At 38.3% G+C, this 21,412-nt stretch overlaps 1 protein-coding gene across 1 annotated transcript in view; it reads left to right on the top strand.

Moving 5' to 3' along the window:
* The window catches only part of Stxbp4 (syntaxin binding protein 4), a 166,100-nt gene that overhangs the window by 52,265 nt on the left and 92,423 nt on the right, over window positions 1-21,412 (top strand). The window contains exons 11-12 of the mRNA XM_005350526.3: window positions 4,319-4,408; window positions 8,187-8,252. Of these exons, the coding sequence (XP_005350583.1) occupies window positions 4,319-4,408; window positions 8,187-8,252 (156 nt within the window). The remainder of the gene's footprint in view (window positions 1-4,318; window positions 4,409-8,186; window positions 8,253-21,412) is intronic.

Genomic DNA, 21,412 nt, shown 5'->3' with positions numbered 1-21,412 from the left:
CAGGGATCTGCTTGAGCATGCAGAGCTTTTTTGAGCAGCTACAAAGCAAGGCACATGCTCTGAATGAGTAATTTGCTTCCTCTTACCAACAGGATTTTAGAGCAGATAAAGAGTGTAGTCAATCTGCAATACTTTGAAAGCAAAAGCCCCATACTGATGGCAGTGGTGCAAAATGCTCTGTGCCAAAATGATTTCCTGTTGAGGCTGTAGATCAAAATGTTGTGCAATAGTCATTATTAATTTATGGAATTCTATTTGTTGCCTTCTGCTCATTATCACACAGAAGATATTATTGTCAAGTGTGAGCTTTTCTTTTTTCTCCAAATTGAATCCATAATAAGAATGTATTTCCCATCTCAGTCACATGTACAACTAAAGAAGTCTCTCAAGGCACACACTGAATTCTCATTTAATATTATTGAATTCTATTTCATTAAAAATTTCATTTTGCAATTAATGAGGGGATAAAATATCACAATTTTAACAGCACTATAGAAGTCACTGCTTGTTAAGTAGCTCACCAAAAACAAATAAAAACTAAGGTTTTGTTTCATTGGGTGAGTCCCAAACGTGTTTAAATTCAAAAACAGTGGATGGTCGACTCTGAAACAGTCATTCTGTGGTAGATGATGTTGACGATCTATGGAGGTGGGGAAATTCCACCATGGCTACCCCCAGCAGCCTTAGTTTCACAATAATAGGGTCAAGTTTATAATTATTTTACATGGGATGCTTGTCTTCTCCTTTTGTGGCTGATGAGATAGTTGATGAATTCAAATGGTCTTTTGTGGCTGGTAAAGATAGCTGATGTTTTTATTCCCCTTTTGTGTGAAAAGCAGAGACAGGAGTTTCAGTCAACTGCAGCACATTAGGATGAAAGGGTCTAGTGGTTCCCAGGTCCATCTCCGGGCTGTTGGAATGAGCTTTTGATTTAAATAGAGAAAGAATTGGGTCATGGCCAAGAGGTATGAGTAATTAAGTAGTCCTGGTCAAGGTGTGAGCCCACCCATCCATACCTGAGCTGTAGCACTACAAGGTGGTCCTTGGGCATCATCCACTGAGGAGACCGGCTGCTCTAAAAGAATCTGCTCCAGAGAACAGGCTCTGTGCTGCAGTCACTTGTTTTCGTCGTGGGATGGTGTGTCCTGTAGGCTCTCTGTTGCTTGGGAGTAAATTTGGTCACTTCTCTCGAGTGTGGCAGTCCCTGGACTGTAAGGCATTTTAAGAAAAAAGGTTAAGAACAGTGACTCATTTCTGTACCTTCAGCCTTGAAGAAAGATAAAGTGGTTCAGGTAGGTAAAGTCAAGCAGGAATCTGAGCCAAAGTAGAAGTAGAATGTAATGGAGTAAAGAAGAAAAGACACATGTTTAAGCCTAAATGTGGGAATATTACCAATGGCTATAGAGTTCTTAATCTCATAGCTAAAAGAACTTTGAAATGGAATTAGAAACTAAGGTCAAGGTCATTCTCAATTGTTGCAAGAGCTGCTTGTTTGTTTCCTGGCTGCCTGGCTGCCCAGGCCCCCAAAATAATCACACAGAAATTATATTATTTAAATCACTGCTTGGCCCATTAGCTCTAGCTTCTTATTGGCTAACTCTTACATCTTAATTTAACTCATTTCTATTAATCCGTGTATCACCATGAGACTGTAGCTTACTGGGAAAAATTCTGGTGTCTGTCTCCTGCAGGGCTACATGGCTTCTCCCTGACTCTGCCCTTCTTTCCCCCTAGCATTCAGCTTAATTTTCCCCACCTAATTAAGTTCTGCCCTGCTATTGGTCCAAAGCAGTTTCTTTATTCACCAATGATAGTCACAGCATACAGAGGGGAATCCCACATCACCTCCCCTTTTCTGTTTAAATGGGAGTGCTGGGATTAAAGGCATGTGTCACCAGCTACCCAACCCTGTCATGCATCTCATGTGAAATCACCACTCAGAAGTCTCTCACGGAGTTCAAAGGCAGCTTCTATTCTCACCTGGACATGGAGCTGCTGTTTTGACCTTACAGAGATGGAGTCCATCCTTCTTGCACTTCATGACCAGATCACAGAGTGCATGCCCTCTGACCAGCTTCTCCAGTCACTGCTTTCTCTGACTCAGATTTTTAAGGAGGAATTGCCAAGTCAGTGTATGTCAGTCCTGCTCTTGTTTATTTGACAATGAACTTTTGGATTTAGGAGAATGTGGCATTTAGAACCCAAAATACAAATATCTTGCTGTGATTCTAATAATCATTTCTATATTAAAAACTTCACACAGTGTTACACCTGCTGCCAGTACAAGGTCATACACAGAAAAGGGAAGGTTAGAGCCTACATCCATACCCAACACAACTCCAGACTTGGCAGCAGACTGTAGTCCATTGCATTATGATGTCTATATCAGTCTAATCAAATATCATGAATGGATTATTTTCAAATAGCAGTGGACATGTAAATGTGAATTCCTAAAAGTAGATTTTTCACAGTTTAGGCTCTTGTTAGTTTGTTGTAATTAACAAATGACATAAAACTGAATGAAAATATCAGTCTGGGTTATGTGATGAAACTGTAATGTTTTGCTTACACTAAGTTAGGATATAAATGGTAATTCACACTGTGTTTATCAGTAAACTCCTTATAACTTCTAAAGACCCATCTTATATCAGATATGTACTGATAATTGTGATAACATTGTGTAAGGTGCCATGACACATGCTACTTAAGATAGATAAAATTTGCTTTGTATAGCTTCTCAGAGAGCCAAGTACACAAATAATTACAATTTTGAAAGTGTATTACGAGGTAAGGCCAGAATAGTAACAGAACTTAGAACATTTAGAGAGGTGTATAATAAAGTTGGCATTTGAATTCATTTTAAAAGATAGGTTGAATTTAGCAATCTCAGAGAGGACCGGAGAGTTTAAAATGAAGTTGGGTGTAATGCTGTATGTTGTACGAAGCACTTAGGAGATGGAAGCAAGTTCATAACCAGCCTGGGCTACATAGTGAGACCCTGTCTCACCACCCAGCCGTAACCAATAGAAGTATTAGAACGAAACAAAAAAAAGATAAAATGTGGTTGTTAGCAGAAGATAGTCTTCAAAATTATAGTTATATACTTAAAGGTTATATGTTCAATCTTAAAGGGCCTAATCTAATGTATAATTTTATATGTTAATCAGTAGCAACAATCCATGAAACAGAATATTGTGCCATAATCAGAGTGACTTTTTAGAAATAGTAACTGTGTGTGTTGGTTCTATGGGAAAGGAAAATTGGGGTTAAGTTGTAGGGAGGGAATGATAGAGAAAATCGAAATATAAGATAATAAGAATTAAAGTACAGCAACTGTGTCAGGTTTGGGTGTAAAAGAGTGACAGATCTATGATATGAACACCAAAAAAAGTATGTCATCAGTGGAACTTGCTGACCATTTATATGTGAGAAGCAGGGGAGAGGAATGAGCTAACAATAACTCCATTTTTTCATTAGTATGTTTGTGAATGGTGAGACCTCAATAGATATAGGGAAATAAGAAGCTCTTATTCAGGAGATTAGATTAGATTAGATTAGATATATGGGTGGGTGGGTGGATGGATGGATGGATGGATGGATGGATGGATGGATGGATGGAACATGCAAGTTAAAGGTTCTGACAGATAAAAAGAAAGCTATTTGAAATATCTGCAGAGCAGGAGAGGAACTTAAAACGTTTTGAAGAGTCATAATTGGAGCATGACAGTGATTTTGGCCACTTAGTTTATGGGTGAAAGGGAACCATCTCACTCCTCTCCTAGCATAGATGTAGGAATAAGAATCTATTACTCATAATATGAAATTCCAGAAAGCATATGAGGCAGTGGCTAGCGCTACAGCAGAGAGCGTTTCAAGACAGCTTGGGTCTGGAGATGATGCAGTAGTTCAGAGCACTGGCTGCTCTTGCAGAAAACCTGAGTTAGGGTCTCAGCATCAACATGGGCCATCTGTAACTCCAGTTCCAGGGGATCCAGTGCCTTCCTCTGGCCCCCATAGCCACAACACATATTGCTGCTTATACACAGGAACAAACACTTACATAAAACAAAACTACACATCTTTAAAATTTAAAATATAAATGTGCATCTTTTAATCATATAAATTATAAGAAAAAACAGTAAAGGTGAAGCTTAAGAGAGAAATCTCCCTATACATTAATTTTCTTTTACCTAATCAAACAACTCGAAAGTAGAACCTGAATTTTGTCACGAAGCAAAAGTTTGAGGGTAGTGAAACAGGACTTTCTGTTCTCAAGGTTAGCACCTGATGCATAACTTCTGTATTTTAATGTTGACAGCTTCTTCCCTGTGATTCTCTAGAAGCAGATGAAGTAGGAAAACTTAAACAAGAGAGAGATGCTGCTCGGGAGGAGCTGCATGCGCTTAAGGTGAGCACGTCCTTGGCTTCCTTACCTTTCCTTGTGAAAAGACGTCATCCTATATTGGATTCTGAAGTATTGCTGCTCATTTTGTGTTTAATCACAGTATGTTCGTTTGTTTAATTATCTTCAGAGAGCAGAGCCACCCTTTAGTTCCCCTCTCACTTTTTCTCACTTTGTGATAGTGCATAAGATCCGATGTGCACAGCAGGTTTTCCTCTCCTGTCTGACCCGGTTCCTCTTCTTCCTTCTCTTCTCTCACATTGGTGGCAACAGCAGGTATGCAGAGGAGCCAGCTAAGCAAGCTGTGACAATTTTGAATCCTCTGATGTTTGTCGGAAATACTTTTTTTTTCCAGGTGCAGGGCCATGTCTGTGGGACGATGTGTTTTGCTAATGCAATTTGAAACTGTGTTTCAGGAGAGAACACATCACATATGCCCCAAACGCACAATAACATGATTTGCTCTCTATAGTAGCGTGCTGTTCTTAATGGAATATTGGGTTTAAGTTAAATTCTGACTTTCACAGGAAGTCATTGTATATTCCAAGAGAAGCAACATAATTACACTATGATCACTTTACCATAATAATATGTATTTTAAAATTATTCTGTTAGGCGAAGTTCTCTAGTTATTTACTTTAGTTTCATTTGGTATAAATTCTTGTTCAAAAGAGAAATACCCTTTTCTTTCCACTGTTGTTTTATCATGCAGTCTTTAGAGGAAACCAGCATTAAAATTTTTAGCATGTCCTCTCAGAGAGTTGAAGTTTATCTAACTGAAATATATCTCTGTATATCTAGAAAACCTAACATTATTCAGTTTTGATTATTTTAGATGACTATTAATCTGCATTTCTTAACTATACATTACATTTTTAAATGAGCTGCACAAACACTACCTTAAACAAGAACAGAAATACGTATGTCCAGTGTAACAAAATCAACCTTAAATTTGTTTCAGTAGACCAGGATCCATACCAATGTATTCATCTCTATATCATATCCCCCTTATTTTTTTTAGAAATTGTCTGTGACCATTAATCATTTATAACCCTTTTGAGATGAAAATAAATGTTTTTAAGCAATCATTTTTTGAATTTGGGTGAAATAGTTTTAGGGTTCATGGAGCTCTTTCAGGAGGTTTTGTTCTATCAAACTATATTAGCCTGGAAGGAATCCACAGGTTCCCATCTTCTATGGAAACAAAAGCAGAACCCGTTTTCCAAAGCAACATATCCTTAGACTCAAATTTTAAGGTGAAGATATCTTTATGTTATCTTAGCAGCCCCCACAATCAAACAATCAAATGTCTCCCTGTAGTTAGCTCATTAATAGTTAAAACTTCAAAGAAAACATGATAATTTACGTAATCTAGACTCTGTATATTTTCCACTTTTACGTGGCTTTTTAAATACTACTTTTACTGTCTCTTTAAAGTCTTTGTTTTGTTTTTTAAAGCTATCTTTCTATAATTGTCTATACCCACTTTTTTCTTAAGCCTACATACATTTTCAAACACGTTGTGACCCATCTAGAGGTTTATTCTGTCTGAATCTGTCTTTATTGCTCATCTGTAATTCTTTTCTGATCACTGCTTTAAACCGTTAAGCTGGTGTGGCTAGGACCAGAGTCGCCACTTTGCCTGTTGAGTCTACCCAGCTTGCCTTTTTAAAATGGCAGAGGCCCATTTACTTCCTCCTCTGGGAGCTATGTTTATTGCCCCACCTCAGGGAAACAGTTGGCTGATGCTACCACCAAGTAACATGCAGCGTGCTGCCCACAAATCCCATTCAAATGCTCCCTGGCAGGACCTACCAAAAGAGCCAGAGACATTGATGCGACCACCATGAACCAGGAAGCTGTCTCTTAAAGGAGCTATGCAGTTTTTGCTGTTAACACTAAGGCAGGAAGCCTTCTCTTATAGGAGCTGCTAGTAAACAGAGCCTATCTGAAAATATGCAGCTATCAAGAACCTCCAATTGACTCCCATTTCTGTGTGTCTAGAAACCCCCCCCCTTTAAAAAAAAACTTTCTTAGACTTTGTGTGAATGTACCTTGCCAAACATTGGGCGCCACTAATATCTTTGTAGATGTGTGGGTGGGCAGTTGTGAAAGTTCACAGTAGACCTGTGAAAATGGAATTGCAATATTAAAGAATACCAATGTAAACCATTCTGTATATTTCTCCCAATTTTCTTTCATAAGGCTTTTGTAATTCTACTTTTTCCAAATATAAATGAGCTTCTCACAATTACGGTTTTGTTTTATAACTCTAAAAGCACCACCTTTTCACAAGTTTGTGTATCTCAATGGAAATATAGAATTCATTTTTTAAATTATTAGTTTCTTCTTGCTCCCTTAGAACAGTCTTGTGGTGTTGGTCACACTGGTAAGACAGCATTGTCTCTGTGATTCATCGATAAACAAACAAAACCCACAGGTGTCACGGGTTTCAAAGGATCTTGGATATTTTTCATTTCTCTAGATTTTATCACCATTAGATTTAATGATATATTTTGAGTTTTATTTTAATGTCAATATTAATTGCTAGAATTTTAATTTAAAACTGTGCAAGTTACACTCCTGTAACATTTAAACAAGGACCCATGAGGAGCCATTCAATCAAGATCACCTTTAAAGTTCATGAACTGTAATTGAACATATTTTAGTGTTGTAAAACCTGAAGTCCCAGAATAAAAAAGACTCTGCTCTCAATTTCCTCTACATTACGTCTTTTTTTCTGAGACCCAGTCTTTTCTAAAGTTTCATAAGGTCTGGAGGGATGTCTCAGTTTTTAAGAATGCCTGTTGTTTATACAGAGAATCTGGGTTCTATTCCTGACACCCACATCATGATTCACAACCATCCATAACTCTAGTTCCAGGGGATCCAGTGCCCTCTTTTGACCTATGGGCACCAAACAAACATCTAGTACACAGATATACATGCAGGCCCAACACTCATATGAATAAAATAAAATGAATAAATTTATTTTAAAACTTAAAGATTATATAAATAGTATATCAAACAATAAATATTTTGCTTGAGATAATGTTTGTATTTTCAGTTATTATAGCTGTTGCGCTACAGGTATCTACATGCACACATACACTGTGACACAGACACACGGACATGGACACGGACACACAGAGCTGCAGAGCTTGTTAAGTGAAGATCGTAGAGTAGAAATGGCCTGCTACTACCCATCATCGTCCTTTGACAGCTTTAGACTCTGTGTCTCACTTGAGATGCAATAACCTCAGAGTACATACTTGATTTAATTTTAGGTTCAAAGATGACAATACTTACCATTATGTCATATTCAACTATATATTTCATATTGCAGCTATAATAGTAATATCCTTTTTGTGAGTTAATTGTTCGAAAATGGGCTAAAATTACATTAGAAAACCCAGTCTTTCTTTGGTATGATTAGAGCTTTTTTATGTCCAATTCAGAATAATAAGGCCCTTTGTCTGGTAGCTCTTTGGTAATGATAGCTGTCAACCAAAATTTAGTTTCTTTTTACCAGTTTCAGTACTGACTGATTTCTTTTGGATCTCAGATTTTGATATCATATAACATTAAGGTAATAACATTTTTACAACAATTATACTTAGATGACTACTAGTGAATATTATCTGAAACCAGAAAAAATAACCAGGAACTGCATTAGGAGGTTTTATCAATTTGATGTTTAGGGAATAAACTTTGAAACAGAAGACTAGAAATCGTACTTTGTGTCAAAATGACATGCTATTAATTCAGTGGTTTTTAAACACAGGAGAAATTACTTGAATCAGAGAAACATAGGCAAGAGCTAACAGAAGAGCTACAGAATGTGAAACAGGTAAGTCTTTGTGGGAGTAGGGTGTGAGTGGGGATGGTGGGTGTACATGGAGTAGGTACATGAGCCTACTCAAGCTTTTAAAACAAAATGCTTCATCATATCTCAGGATTTGTTGCTGAAAACACCCAGAACTCTTAAGAATGAGCGTTTGGAGTTTATACCCACTAGAGTCCTGCTCTGGTACTCAAACAAGATTTTACAGCTCTGCCATGGCTTCCATGGACCATAACGACCAGTCTTGTTGCTTTTCTGTTCTCTTTTCCTTTTGGTTTTGTTTTCTCTTTCTTTTGTTATTTGTACTTCAAGATTTTAGTAAAGACAAACCCAACAAGCCCTCCTCTCCCAAACTGCACCAAAGAGCATTGTTACAGTTAGTTGTTGATAATAAATGATTAAGAATTTGCTTTCACTTTCTGTAGTCTTCACAAAATTGGAAGTAGATTAGAAGAAGACAGATAGTAGAAGCACACACACTGGATACACTCTGAACAAGAATTCAGAGTTAAGAGAACCCTGTTAGAGATCAGGGGTGGTTGCTTGATTCAGAATCCCCCTCACGCTGCCTTCATAGAAAGCATTAACGTGGCCAAGAAAACAAACCTACCCACACTGACTCATATCCTTAATATGACAGTAACAGAAACCAGAATACGCCTCCAAAAGTATCAAAATGTATCAAAGTAAGTCCTAAGGATGGCCTGCCACTGAACCAAGGCTGACTACACCAGAGAAGGCATTAAGGACCCTGAAAGGAGTAGGGAGAACAAGAATTGATGAAATAGAGGTGAAATCAGCCCCAGAAAGAAAAGGTGTCATAATTAATGTCCAAATCCTAAACATCGGTCAGGTCTTGATGGCTCTCAGCACCAGGATTCAGAAGAGTATGCACACAGAAGGAGCAGCCACTGAGAGCCATTGCTTCTGGAGAAGAATCAGGTGAATTAGAGTTAACAGAATATCTTGGACCAGTCAGTGATTGAGAAAGTGTTGGCAGAGACTGCTTGTTCATTTCCCAGCTGCCCTGACCCAAGATAATCACAGAAACTATATTAATTGCAATATTCTTTGGCCAATCACTTAAGAATATTGCTAGCTAGTGCTTATATCTTAAATTAACCCATTTCCATTATTCTAGATTTTACCACAAGGCTCGTGGTTTACCAGTACGGGTACCAGCGCATGGGTGTCTTTCCCCTCTAGCCGCTACATGGCATCTCCCTGAGTCCGCTTACTCCCTTCTCCTCTATCTGCTTGGAATTCCGCTTTGCCCTATTCTGCACTGCAGTAGGTCCAACGCAGTTTCTTTATTAATCAATGGTATTCACAGCATACAGAGGGGAATCCCACAACAAGAAAGAAAACTCAAGAACAAAAGGAAAGGTCTCACAGAAAGAAAAAACATACCAATCTGCCCACTTCTCACCCTGAGACCATCAGTTATATAACCCATAATGCACCTACACAGAAGAGGGTGCTCTCGACCTAAGACCTTTCTATAAAATTATTTCTAAAGCAGAAAACAAAAATTCTGAATCCTTACTAAACTGCAAAAGTTCATGTGACTTAAAGCTTCCATCCTGTGAAATGCACACAGCAATTGCATAACAAAGTGGTAGACATTTATATTCGGGTACACTGGGAACACGACAGGAGATTGTATGATTTCTTGAAGAAATCAGTCAGAACAAGAAAACGCTAAAATTGAAAATTCTTCAGCCAAACTTTCCAGAATTAGAATTGTAGCATTGAATGAACGGCCACTCAGAGGGCCCAGAACCTCCCACCCTCACCATGTGTACATTCCAGAAAGATGACAGATTTCAGGACTGGGAGGTAAGTTCAGTTACGCCTGGAGCAACGTCACGAAGTAAGAAAGTGCTAAGAGTTGACAAAGCCATACCATGAGGAGCCTGAGAAGGGCTTCTGCCCACATCTGGAAGAACCAGGACATGAGGCACTAGTCATGGTCGTAAATGATGCACCATGGAATGATAATAACTCCCAAGTCCGTACCATGTATAATTAGATTAGCTAATGGATGGGCAGAGAGGAGCACTCTGGCTCATGGTGATTGCGGCGTGCTGACTGGAAACAGCAGCACCACTGCTAGATTTGGAAAGAAGCATTTTGAATGTTTCAGTAAGGATTGAATTAGGGGCAAATTAAGATGCTAAATTTAGGAGGAAATTTTAATGAACAAGATATCTACATAGTTATGTGGTTTAAAAGTAACTCTCCAAACCACTGCTAATTATAAGGGAGAAATAGTAATTATGCAGTGGAAAATTGAGAAAACAGTTTGATGCTAAAAGTTGTCCTCACCAAAGAAGAAGTCATTTTCACTCCAAATGTGATATCCCGAAAAGGACACAGTGTCACCTGTGTGCTATTCTGACTGAGCGCATTGCCTAGGTCTAAACTTGGGGCACACCTGGGAAGGTGCGTGTATGTGTGTCGTATTCTTCAGAACCCTCCCTCCCAACCTGATAAAAAAGCTGCACATTAAGAGGAGTTAAGAGACAGGAAATCTAAATAAATAGCTGCTCCTAGGCTGGATCCTATACTGGAGTGGGGGAAATAAGAAGGACATTACTGGGTGCTGTGACAATCTGGACTGTAGAAGGTCGACCAGACTCATGAAAGAGCTAAACAGAACCTGGAACTCTTAAATGGACTAGAGTTACCTATCTTTATTAGGAATTCGGTTGTGCTTAAGGATAAAGGGCTATGATATATATAATTTACTACACAGGGTTAAAAACTATATGCATGCATATATGTTACATACACATGATGAATATAGAGGAGACTGAAAACATCCAATTTCTTGCAACAGCTTTTATATGTCCATGCTTTTTTTTTTTTTTTTTTTTTTTTTTGGTTTTTCGAGACAGGGTTTCTCTGTAGCTTTGGAGCCTGTCCTGGAACTAGCTCTGTAGACCAGCCTGGTCTCAAACTCCCAGAGATCCGCCTGACTCTGCCTCCCGAGTGCTGGGATTAAAGGCGTGCACCACCACCGCCCGGCCATATTCATGCTTTATAAGAATACCTTGTATCTCATTCATGAACATATTGGCCAAAGGCTAAATCTAGTATGTTTGGTAAATCTGGGTGGAGGATATAGGAACATTCTTATTATTATCCTTTCTTTTTCTTTAAATTTTATTTATTTTATGTATGTGGGTGTTGGCTCGCATGTACATATTGTTCCACATGTGTACCTGTTTTCGGAGGCCAGAAGAAGCTGTGGATTCCATAGATCTGAATTATGGATGGTTGTGAGGCACCATGTGGGTGATGGAAACCAAACCTAGGTCCTCTGCAAGAGCAGCAAATGTTCTTAACCACTGAGCCATCTCTCCAGCCCCTCCTAATGCTATTCCTTATACTTATGAAAAAAAACTTAAGACCTATGTAGTTCACGCATATTTTCAGCCTTCCTCTGTAGCCTGATCCAGCCTCAAACTAATGACAATTCTTCTACCTCAGCATCCAAAATACTAGAATTGCAGTTCAACTTTTTTTGTTTTAGATTTTAATTAAAGTATGTGAGGGGGTGCACATGTGCATGCCCGTGTGCACATGCATGTATGGTGCCTGAGTGCATATGGAGGTTGTCAGGCCTGGCCATGGACATCCTTACCCTCTGGGCCACTTAACTGGCCCCTTTTAAGCTTTATTTCTTTTGTGTTTTCAGTACCTGTATCTTCAGTATGCTTTAGATTTCAGTGTTTCTTTGTGTTCTGAAAGTGGGATTTATGAATCTTCCTATTTAAGTTTTATGAATAAAGTAAATTGAGGGATGTTCTCACTATGTTTAAGTAAAGCTTTCTGCTTTTCTAAATTCTTGGGGTATATTAGTTGTTAAATACCAAGTATTTTTGATGTAATCTTTACATTAAGACTGACAAATCCAAGAAAGAAAAGAAGGGAGAAAAAAGAAAGAACCAACAGTTGTACTGTCTTTTCCAGCAATGCCTACCCTTGCCACATGAGGCCTTCCTGTATTTATTTTTCTGAAATGATTATTTTTCCATTATACAAAAAATTCAGATGTTTATCAATAAGTCATCTGCATCAAAACGAGAATGAGATAGAGATGAACGTGTGCCAAGTCAAGATTCCTACTCTGCTGTGATGATGGTGAATGTGCAGAAGTGTAAGTGTGGGAGATAAGAGCCCACTGGATGAGTGTCAATTTTAGACCCCCACCCTTTCTCCATGTTAGCTGACCTCCATCAGGCTACTTTGCCTTCCTAGACCTGCATTTGATAATAGGATTCTTCCCAAGAATTTCATCAGAATTGAGTGAGCGTAAATTTACACAGTCCGCTGTTTATCACCTACAGTAAGCACTCAGTGCTAACATGACTGTTAGAAATAACAGAAGTATTAAAAGATGAATGCAATTTGTTTTAGCCTTTTAATTTAGAGGGAAAATAAAATTCTAGCTGAGGGATTAGAGAACTTCTCATAGATGGGGTAGGGTATCAACTGGGCTTATAAGAGTTTGAACATTGTTTCCTGGCAGGGAGAAGCGTGTCTGTAGGGCCAGAGGCCATTTGTATATTTAATTTTCACTGTGTTTATATCTTTGTGTCTGATTACGTGATAATGACGTCATCCTGTAACTGAGCCCAAGAGCTTCTGACTTGACATGTGTTCATTTTTGTCAGCTGATCCTTGGCAAATAGCAGTGGAGTATTCTTCTAGTATCAACACCATAATCAGTCAATAGAAGCATGGAGATACAGAGAGCAGGAAGTGACATTTATTGAGTCCGAATCACGCAGGCAGTTGAATATTTACCTACAAGTTCAATCATCACCTGCCCCCAATGGTGTTTGACAAATGAGAAAAAGGGGCATTTCACCCCAACCGTAATCTGATTACATTCTTTCTTACTTGCATCCAACTTGTTGACCCTACAGAATTTGGGCTCTGTTGAATTTCTTTTAACTGAATGTTTATAATTACAGTATTTACCACTCTCTACCACTGCCCTCTCTGGTCCAAGCTCATCTTTCTGATATTGTCAGCTTCCTTCCTGATATTGCTCTACCCCTGAATAATCTAGATTGAACACTTAACTATAAATATCCCTTTAAAAACTTAACAGAAGCGTCTGGAGAGATGGCTCAGTGGTTAAAAGTACTGACTGCTATTCTAGACAGTTCAGGTTCAATTCCCAGCACCCAGATGTCAGCTAATAACTGTCTATAACCCGAGACCTGACACCCTCACACAGATATACATGCAAGAGAAACACCAATGCACATAAAATAAAAATAAGTAAATTATTTTTTTAAAAATCAGAAAACTCTATAGGATTTATTGTCATATCCAGTAAAAGCTCAAAGTCCAATGAATAGATGTCAAAGCTGACCTGATGCCCAGCATGATCTGCCATCTTGTCCTCAGTCTTATCCCCAATCTTATACACTGCCTGCCCCAACTGATTTCTATTATGTTCTCACCTCTACTCCACTGTGTTTCTCCATCCCTTCTATTCCACTCTCTCCAGTCCCTAGGTCTTCCTGTACCGTCACCTACATGTGGGTGGGAGGATTTTGAGTAGTGCTAACCTATTCTGCTCACCTTTTACAATGTACTTGTTAGGTTTTCCTTCTTCGCGTTGTCTCCTGAGTAGAGAGTTTTTCTTGGGGACAGCTACTCTGATTTCAGCACAGCTGCCACAGACGCGGTATTTGGATGTTTGGGAAAGTGAAGAAGGGAAGAAGGAAAAACGAGAGATGAATTTGACATTAGATTAGGAAGTACCTGAAGAATAAATAAAAGATTATTCTTTTGCAATAATCTTTCATTTACTTAACCAATTTTATTTATTAACTAATTATTTTAAAATAATTAATTGAAAGTTCTCTGAATTTTTACATTAATAACACCATTCAATAGAAATATAGAAGCCAGGTACAGACAGTTAAACTTTGTACTAGCAGAAAGAAACAATAAAATTAAATAAATGAAATCTATTCCATTTAAAATATTTTGGCATGCAACAATATTAAAATTTTATTAATGAGATATTTCATGTTTTTGCACTGTATTTTTATAATAGTATTACTTTTGCACTTTTAAAACATCTTTATTATATTAAATTTTTATTGGAAATACTGAATCTGCATTTAATATAATAAAATTTATGTGAAAACAGATTCATATGCTCAGATTTTTCTAAACATACTTTAAAAGTCTCTTAGAATTAAATCCCAAAGTTTCTTAATATTTGTATCCATGTTCACAAAACTAAGTTTTTTAGAATAATTTATCTTTTCATAACTACATCTGCTTAACTATTCAGTCATTCTTTTCAACTCAGTAATATAGCTTCATTTTTCCAGGGAAATTACACATGCTGGTCATAGCTCTAAACAGCATCAGCTACAAAACATATTTTGATCATTTTTGCTTTGCAGCCAATTGGTAAAATGTTTATCAATAACTAGGTTTTACCTTAATACATATAAGGAAAATAAATATAAACTAGTTACGATTGTTTGTATCGTTACAAATTTCATTGGCAGTTTCCTACTCTTTTACATTCAGAAGTCAGATTTCCCGTTTGTCAGTTTCATGTGAATTAGTCATTCGTATGCAGTGTGATATTGATGAGAACATGTAACTCACACGGTCTTTTTGTTGTTGTTATTGTTGATTGCTAGATGATGGACTAAAACTGTGCCCATCGCAGCTTTGTACACTGAGCATCAGAAAGCTAAGCACAGGTTTTTGGGTTTCCTACCATATGTATCTATCTTATGTTGTCATAAAACAATAAACTCTTGTTTTGAAAACATCAATAAATTCAATGTCTTGCTCTAACAAAGCTAGGATACCATCTGGTGTAATAAAAACTTGTTTCTCTTTATCTAGCAGAATTTTTTCTTTAAAATATCTATTCTAAACATTTCAACTTTTTTTGGCTAAAAATTAACATTTCATCAAAATTTGGAAGTTCTTTGAAATACATGTTCAGATATTTCTCCTGTTACCATGGAAAAGTAGTTGATTTACACATTTTAAATCTATTGATCGCTGGTGTTGTTAGAAAGTTTCTAGGGTATGTGGGAATTTGCGACTTAATTAAAGGACTTTATATGTTCAAAGTCCTTTTTCTGTCTTTATCATAACTGGAATTACCAGCTTACTTTAATAAAAAATGGCTTCCTTTCTGCACCATCAACTCTGATACGCAGCTGCCAGGATTGCAGATGTGGGGCATTTACTCTGCGCTAATGGCTAATTCCAGTCATTCTTTGCTGACTGTCAAAAGAAAACTTTCCAGCAAATTCATTGTACACTTCAAAAATGTGTTTCACTATTCCTCAGTTTTTATATATCGCAAAAATATTATACTCCAAATATCTTTGTAAAATCATCCTGCTCAATCTCTTTCTCTGTCTTGGTCATATTGCTAGTCAGTTTATTCTTTATCAGTAGATTATCCTAATTTTATTCTTCTTAATATTTTGATGTATTTTTGACAATATCCTACGTGTATATAATGTATTCTGATCATTTTCACCCCTAACTCCCACTCCATCTCCTCCCTTACCCTTTACACTTCCCCATTCCATCTTAATGTCCTCTCTCTTTCTCTCTCTCTTTTTATAACCTTCTGAGTCCATGTGGTACATGTATGGTTGGTGGTTATGGTGTTCTATACCTGCCAATGAGCACACCCCTGAAGAGGGTGACACCCTCTCCTTCAATAGTCATCAATTGCCAATAGCTCTTCCCTTAGCCAGGAATAGAGCCTCAACCTCTCCCGCATCCGTGCCTGAATGCTGGCTGTCTTGATCTTTTGCAGTTTTTGTGCAATTGTGAATTGCCGTTGTGAATTCCTGAGTACCATGGCCATGTCCTGCCCTGAATATAGCATTTCTTAGCACTTTCTTCCCACCCTTCAGCTCTTAAATTCACTGTGCCTTGCGTCTTCAGCCTTAAAGAGATTAATTTAGATGCTGTCTTTAGGGCAGAGCTCTCAACAGTCCCTTAGTCTCAGTTCTTGGGTCAGTTCTACTGTTCTACAATGACTGCTGCTTGCTGGAAAAAGCAGTTTCTCTAACCAGGGCGGAAAGCAGCACTAATCTGTGCATTGAATCATAAATATTTAGCAGGCGTTTTGACACCATGCCCTTTTTAACAAAACAAGGTTAGTCTTGTTTTACCAAATTTACATGAATGCTTCCTGTACAGTGGGCCTTACATCCAGTCAGAAAGTGGGTGGCTATGCCCATATCAGTCATACTGCTCTTGTACCAGTAGGCACGTATTGTCTGGCAAGAGGATATTGTGGCATGCAGGGTCCTCTAATGGGGAAGTCACTGATGCCTTTCTGTCTCATAGCATAGAACCTTTTAGCACTATGAAGCTAGCCAGTAGGAAGCTCCTAGGTCAGTTCCGGCTTGGTTTCTCTGTGTCCTGCAACCAAAGAATGCTATGCCTTCAGCAATAACATCTTACCGGCTTGTTATGGCAGGCAAGCAAGAACAGTGGCAATAGTATGAGTTCTTCGGGGGACGGGGAGCTCTGGGGTCACTCTGACTAGTAATTCATAGGGAAAGATCCTTTATTAACCCATTTCAAGACTTTATTATATAAAGTGATGAACCAATCCTAAAAACATCATGGTTTCTCCTTTCAAAGGTTCTTTAGCTATTTAAAAATGTGGATACTGATTTATCTTTAGTGTAATGACCTAAAAAGAAAGCAATGGGTAACTAAAGAGAAGGTAGAGCTAGTGGGTAGAAGACCGAGAGAAGAAGAAAATAAAAGAACAAGCTTTAGGGATGGGGGCCCTGGTGTTTCTTCAACCAGGGATGACCATGGCTCTTCATACTCTCAGTTCTGTAATGAATTGATTGGACTGGTTTCTGAAACCTGTCTCTCTCTCTCTCTCTCTCTCTCTTTTTGAGATTTCATGCCCTACAGAATAGCCCAGCCCTGATGTTTAAAATTAAGAGAACAATTTCCCATGAAGTTGTACTTGTCACTTTTTCCCTTCAAGTCCTAACAGCTTCTAACAGGTATGAGCCCTTCCTGTAGCAGTTCCTTCCCTTTGATCACCAGCGCTCTAAAATCCACCCGCACACTCGGGTAGTTTTGAAATTTCCTTCCAAGCTAGTGTTATGACCTCAGGCAACAATGAGTTGGTGAATTCTCCAAAGACAAAATCCTTAGCTTGTCCGAACCAGTCTTTGCTCTGCTGGAACACGGGAGGTTGTTTACTTGGCAACTTCACTGGGATCAGATTGGTCCGGTTGTGATTGCCTCTCCTGTGCAGAAGACTTCAGAAGGGCACGAAATGGGAAATCAAGTCAGTTCAGGATTCTCTGGCATGGACGTTGTCACAGCACACACTGCTATCAACTTCATCTTGGTTTGTGGATGAGGCAAGAAAGACAACTTTGAACACAGGTTAACCATCTCTGAAAAGAGCCATAGCTACGGTCCCACACTTCTAGGGAGTGTATTTCCTTTAGGGTATCAACAGTGACACCTCTAACTTTTATGTCTGGATGACCTCAGAATACCTTCTTTTCTTTTAATAATTTGAACTTTGAATAGTTTTCAATAGCATTACTAGTACTTATTTTAAAATACCATCTCATCATTGGAGGGAAGAAAATAAGAAAAATACATATGTTTGTTGTATCAATCCTTTCTGTTCCAAAAGCACGCTATAGTAAAATGTTCGTCCTCTTAGACAGAGAGCTTCTGCTTCCCACTTAAGATGCTTTACAGAGAGACTCCTCATGCTACCCTTTGGGGCCACTGCTACCTTCTTCTCCTTGCCCTCCTGATGCCTGACAGCTGTTAATCCATTGTCCACTCTACCTTTGTCATTTGAAAACGCTACACAAATGGAACCATATAGCAAGTCACTTTTCTCAATGATTATTTTCACTCAGCTGTCTTGGATCCACCTGGATTGTTGTAGAGACCCCCAGCTGTTCCTTTTGGTTGATGAGAGCAGTATAAAGCCTGTTTTCTCTGAGAAGTTGGTGGACTATTTCAATGTGTCCTCCCTGGTTGTGATTTTCTACTATTAGCATGCAGGATGTGACCACTGGGTGAGATTTTTATGACCATGAGATCGTTCTGTGATATTATAATTGTGAATTACTACTAACCCTAGAAGCGCTTTTCAGAGAACAATTACAAAGCACTTATAATGCTAGGCAGCAGTGTGATTAGAGAAGCTTATAGAGCAAACAGACTTGGGTGTATTTTTCAGCATTAATTCTCTTTTTTGTGATCAGAAAATGACTTCTCTTTTCCCTGCCATTAAACTCTGCCCTAGCAAGCGCCTAAGGTAAGGAAAGCTTACTTGAAAGGGAGCTGGCAATGTGGTTTCCCAGGCTCCCAGTCATCATCCTGTTTGTACAGACATCAGTTGTACTTGGTGATTCACTTGAAGTGAATGCAGCACTCCAAGCAAACTTTAGCAAACTCAAGTGTTGCTATGGCTATGATATGGTTGCAGTATCTCCTCAGAGTTTCCTGTGTTGCAAACCAGGTGTTCAGGGTAAAGATATAAACAGGCAATAAAACCATTAAAACCTAGAAAGACCTTCAGGTCATGGGTCATACCTTTGGATGTTCTCCTGCGACCCTTTCCTCTCCATGCAATGGCTCCTTCTCAGGAGCACTTCCCCCATAACACCGTGCACCATGATATGACACAGCCAATGACCTTGTCAGTCATCATCATGCTCTTGGGACCTTGAATCTACAACGCTATGAACTAACTAAGCCTTTCTTTAACAAGTTAGCCCACTCAGATATTTTATACCAGAAATCTCTAATATAGTTGTCTATTTCAGAATTTCCGTTACCAATTTGTTATTGTTCCTTTAATGTAGAAAAGATCTTGGTGTCTTAAGACTTCCAAGAAACATTTTTCTGTCTTGTCTGTACTATAAACTCCTTTTGATCACGCTGACTTAATTAGAGACCATTTTCAGTGGTGGAGGAATTTGGAAGGAAAGTGATAATATTCTTCTTCATGGAAACCTGCAGTTAATTTGGTTATACCATTACCTATAGGAGGTTTCCCTATGGGAAACTGGTGGAGATAGGACTCCATACAACGTGTCTTTTGTGGTCTGGCTCTGCAGGGGACCACATGCCATCTTCCAGTCAATCACTTTGTACCTGTCTATAGTAACTTGCAAGAGAGAATTCACAGAGACCTTTTAAAGAATTCATTAAGTATGGGTTTTATATGGAGAGATCATGAAGGCTAAACATATAGCCTTTAGGAATGTCAGAGGAAAAAAAGAATAGAGCAAAATCATCCCTTTCTAGTGAACTTTTCTTAATAGGTACCTTGGAGCTGGTGGGTTGTTAGAGGCATATTTGTATATAAAACCAAGTGCCCTTGCCATCCATAATTTTCCTTATTTGCCTAAGAAAAAAAATATACTCCTAAAAATCCATGATCATTGACTGAAAGAGCACCTTTTAGGTTACACTTTAGACATCTTTGTAGATGCCAAACATTTGTTTTAAATGTTGGAGCAATATATAATAGTTGGACTGACAAACTAGAGCATTTGATCTAAGGAGGAAGTAGTGATAAGGTGGCTGATACTATAAAAGTCTTATCTTGGCAGTTTGCTGTGCGAGAAACACTTTCAGTCCTCCTGCTGTCATATGGGACTCATGACATTGTAGCAATGATTTATTCACGAAACGTTGAAGAGTTCAAAACAAGACTGGTGTAGTCTTGTATGACCCCACAGAAGTAAATTATTCTGTTTAAAAATGTACATTGGTTTGTTGTCTTTTGAGATTGTCTGTGCCTGAATTCCAGAATAGCGAGATTTCCATCACAGCTCTTGCATAATAAAAGCAGCACTTCCACTTAGCAATGCTCTTGAAGTGGATGCAGCACCATAAGCAAGCTTTAGCAATTGTTGCTATGGCTACAATATGGTTGCAGTATCTCTCCAGAGTTCCCTCTGTTGGAAGCCCAGTGTCATAGGACACACCCTTGGATGTTCTCATGGGACCGTTTCCTCTCCACGCCATTACTCCTTCTCATACGTGGGCCCGTCTCACTTGCACTTGCTGATGTGGCAGAAATGATGCTCCCTGGTTTCTCCACACAGCCTTTGTCTTATTTGCATCTCCTCTCGCTTTATTGTCGTCTTCTCTCATACTCTTAAGATCCCGTTTCCCCACAGTAGTAGATGAGATCTCTTTACATGATAGATGTTGATTCTTATTTCTCCTGACCCTGAAGCAAATATTTAACTAGTACAAAAATCCCTTCTCTCATTTTATAAACACTAGTGGTTTTATGTTGTCAATTTATTTTTACTTATTTTTTCTTTTTAAAATCTTTGGAGAAGTTTATTCCTGACCATATTTCAGATGTATATTTACCCAGATCCCCATCTTATCTCTATTTAATGCTGAAAGTGTTGTATCAGCATATAGTAGCAGAGTATACAATCCCCCCCCAAAAAAAAATGGTTCCCTACAGCAACCATTTTTTGTTGTGATATCACCCTCTGTTAGAGACTCAATTCTTATATAGCCTAAGGTTTGTTTCAACTCTTCAGCCTTTACAGCACTTTCTCAATAATTATTGGTTGGGTAAGAGACTATTTTGTTTAGCTCTTTGGCTAGAATTAGATATTGTATTTATATGAGCATTACATCCTTAGGCCAAATGCTACAAGATTCTCATTCTCATTCTCTCTCTCTCTCTCTCTCTCTCTCTCTCTCTCTCTCTCTCTCTCTCTCTCTCATTTAATTTGAAAGGAATGCACTTCTCTTTTAACAACAGAGCCCCTTAAGGCCTAAACTTTAGACGAATTCTCCGTGCTTAATGTTTAAAGATGCAGCCACTAAACTGCATTGTGTCCATAAAAAGGGTTTAAACTCTATGAAAGGCTCCCAGTGCTATAAATATTCTTCTTGAACACATTTGGAGCTAACATGAGCAAACAGCTTTTTATTTTATGTCAGCCTTCAGTACACTATAAAAGTACATGTTCAGGGTTAAACCGTCCTGACACTAAAACATGGTTTAAACTAATTAATATTTATATTGTAAAGAGTATCACAAGGTACAACTTTTTTGAGTTATGTACTTATGTACCTGTCCTTGACTACGAACTCCT

This window comes from Microtus ochrogaster, chromosome 7, assembly GCF_000317375.1.
Source record: "Microtus ochrogaster isolate Prairie Vole_2 chromosome 7, MicOch1.0, whole genome shotgun sequence".
Lineage (NCBI taxonomy): Eukaryota > Metazoa > Chordata > Mammalia > Rodentia > Cricetidae > Microtus > Microtus ochrogaster.
Note: the sequence above shows the minus strand (reverse complement) of the source record. Positions and strands in the feature narration are given on the sequence as shown.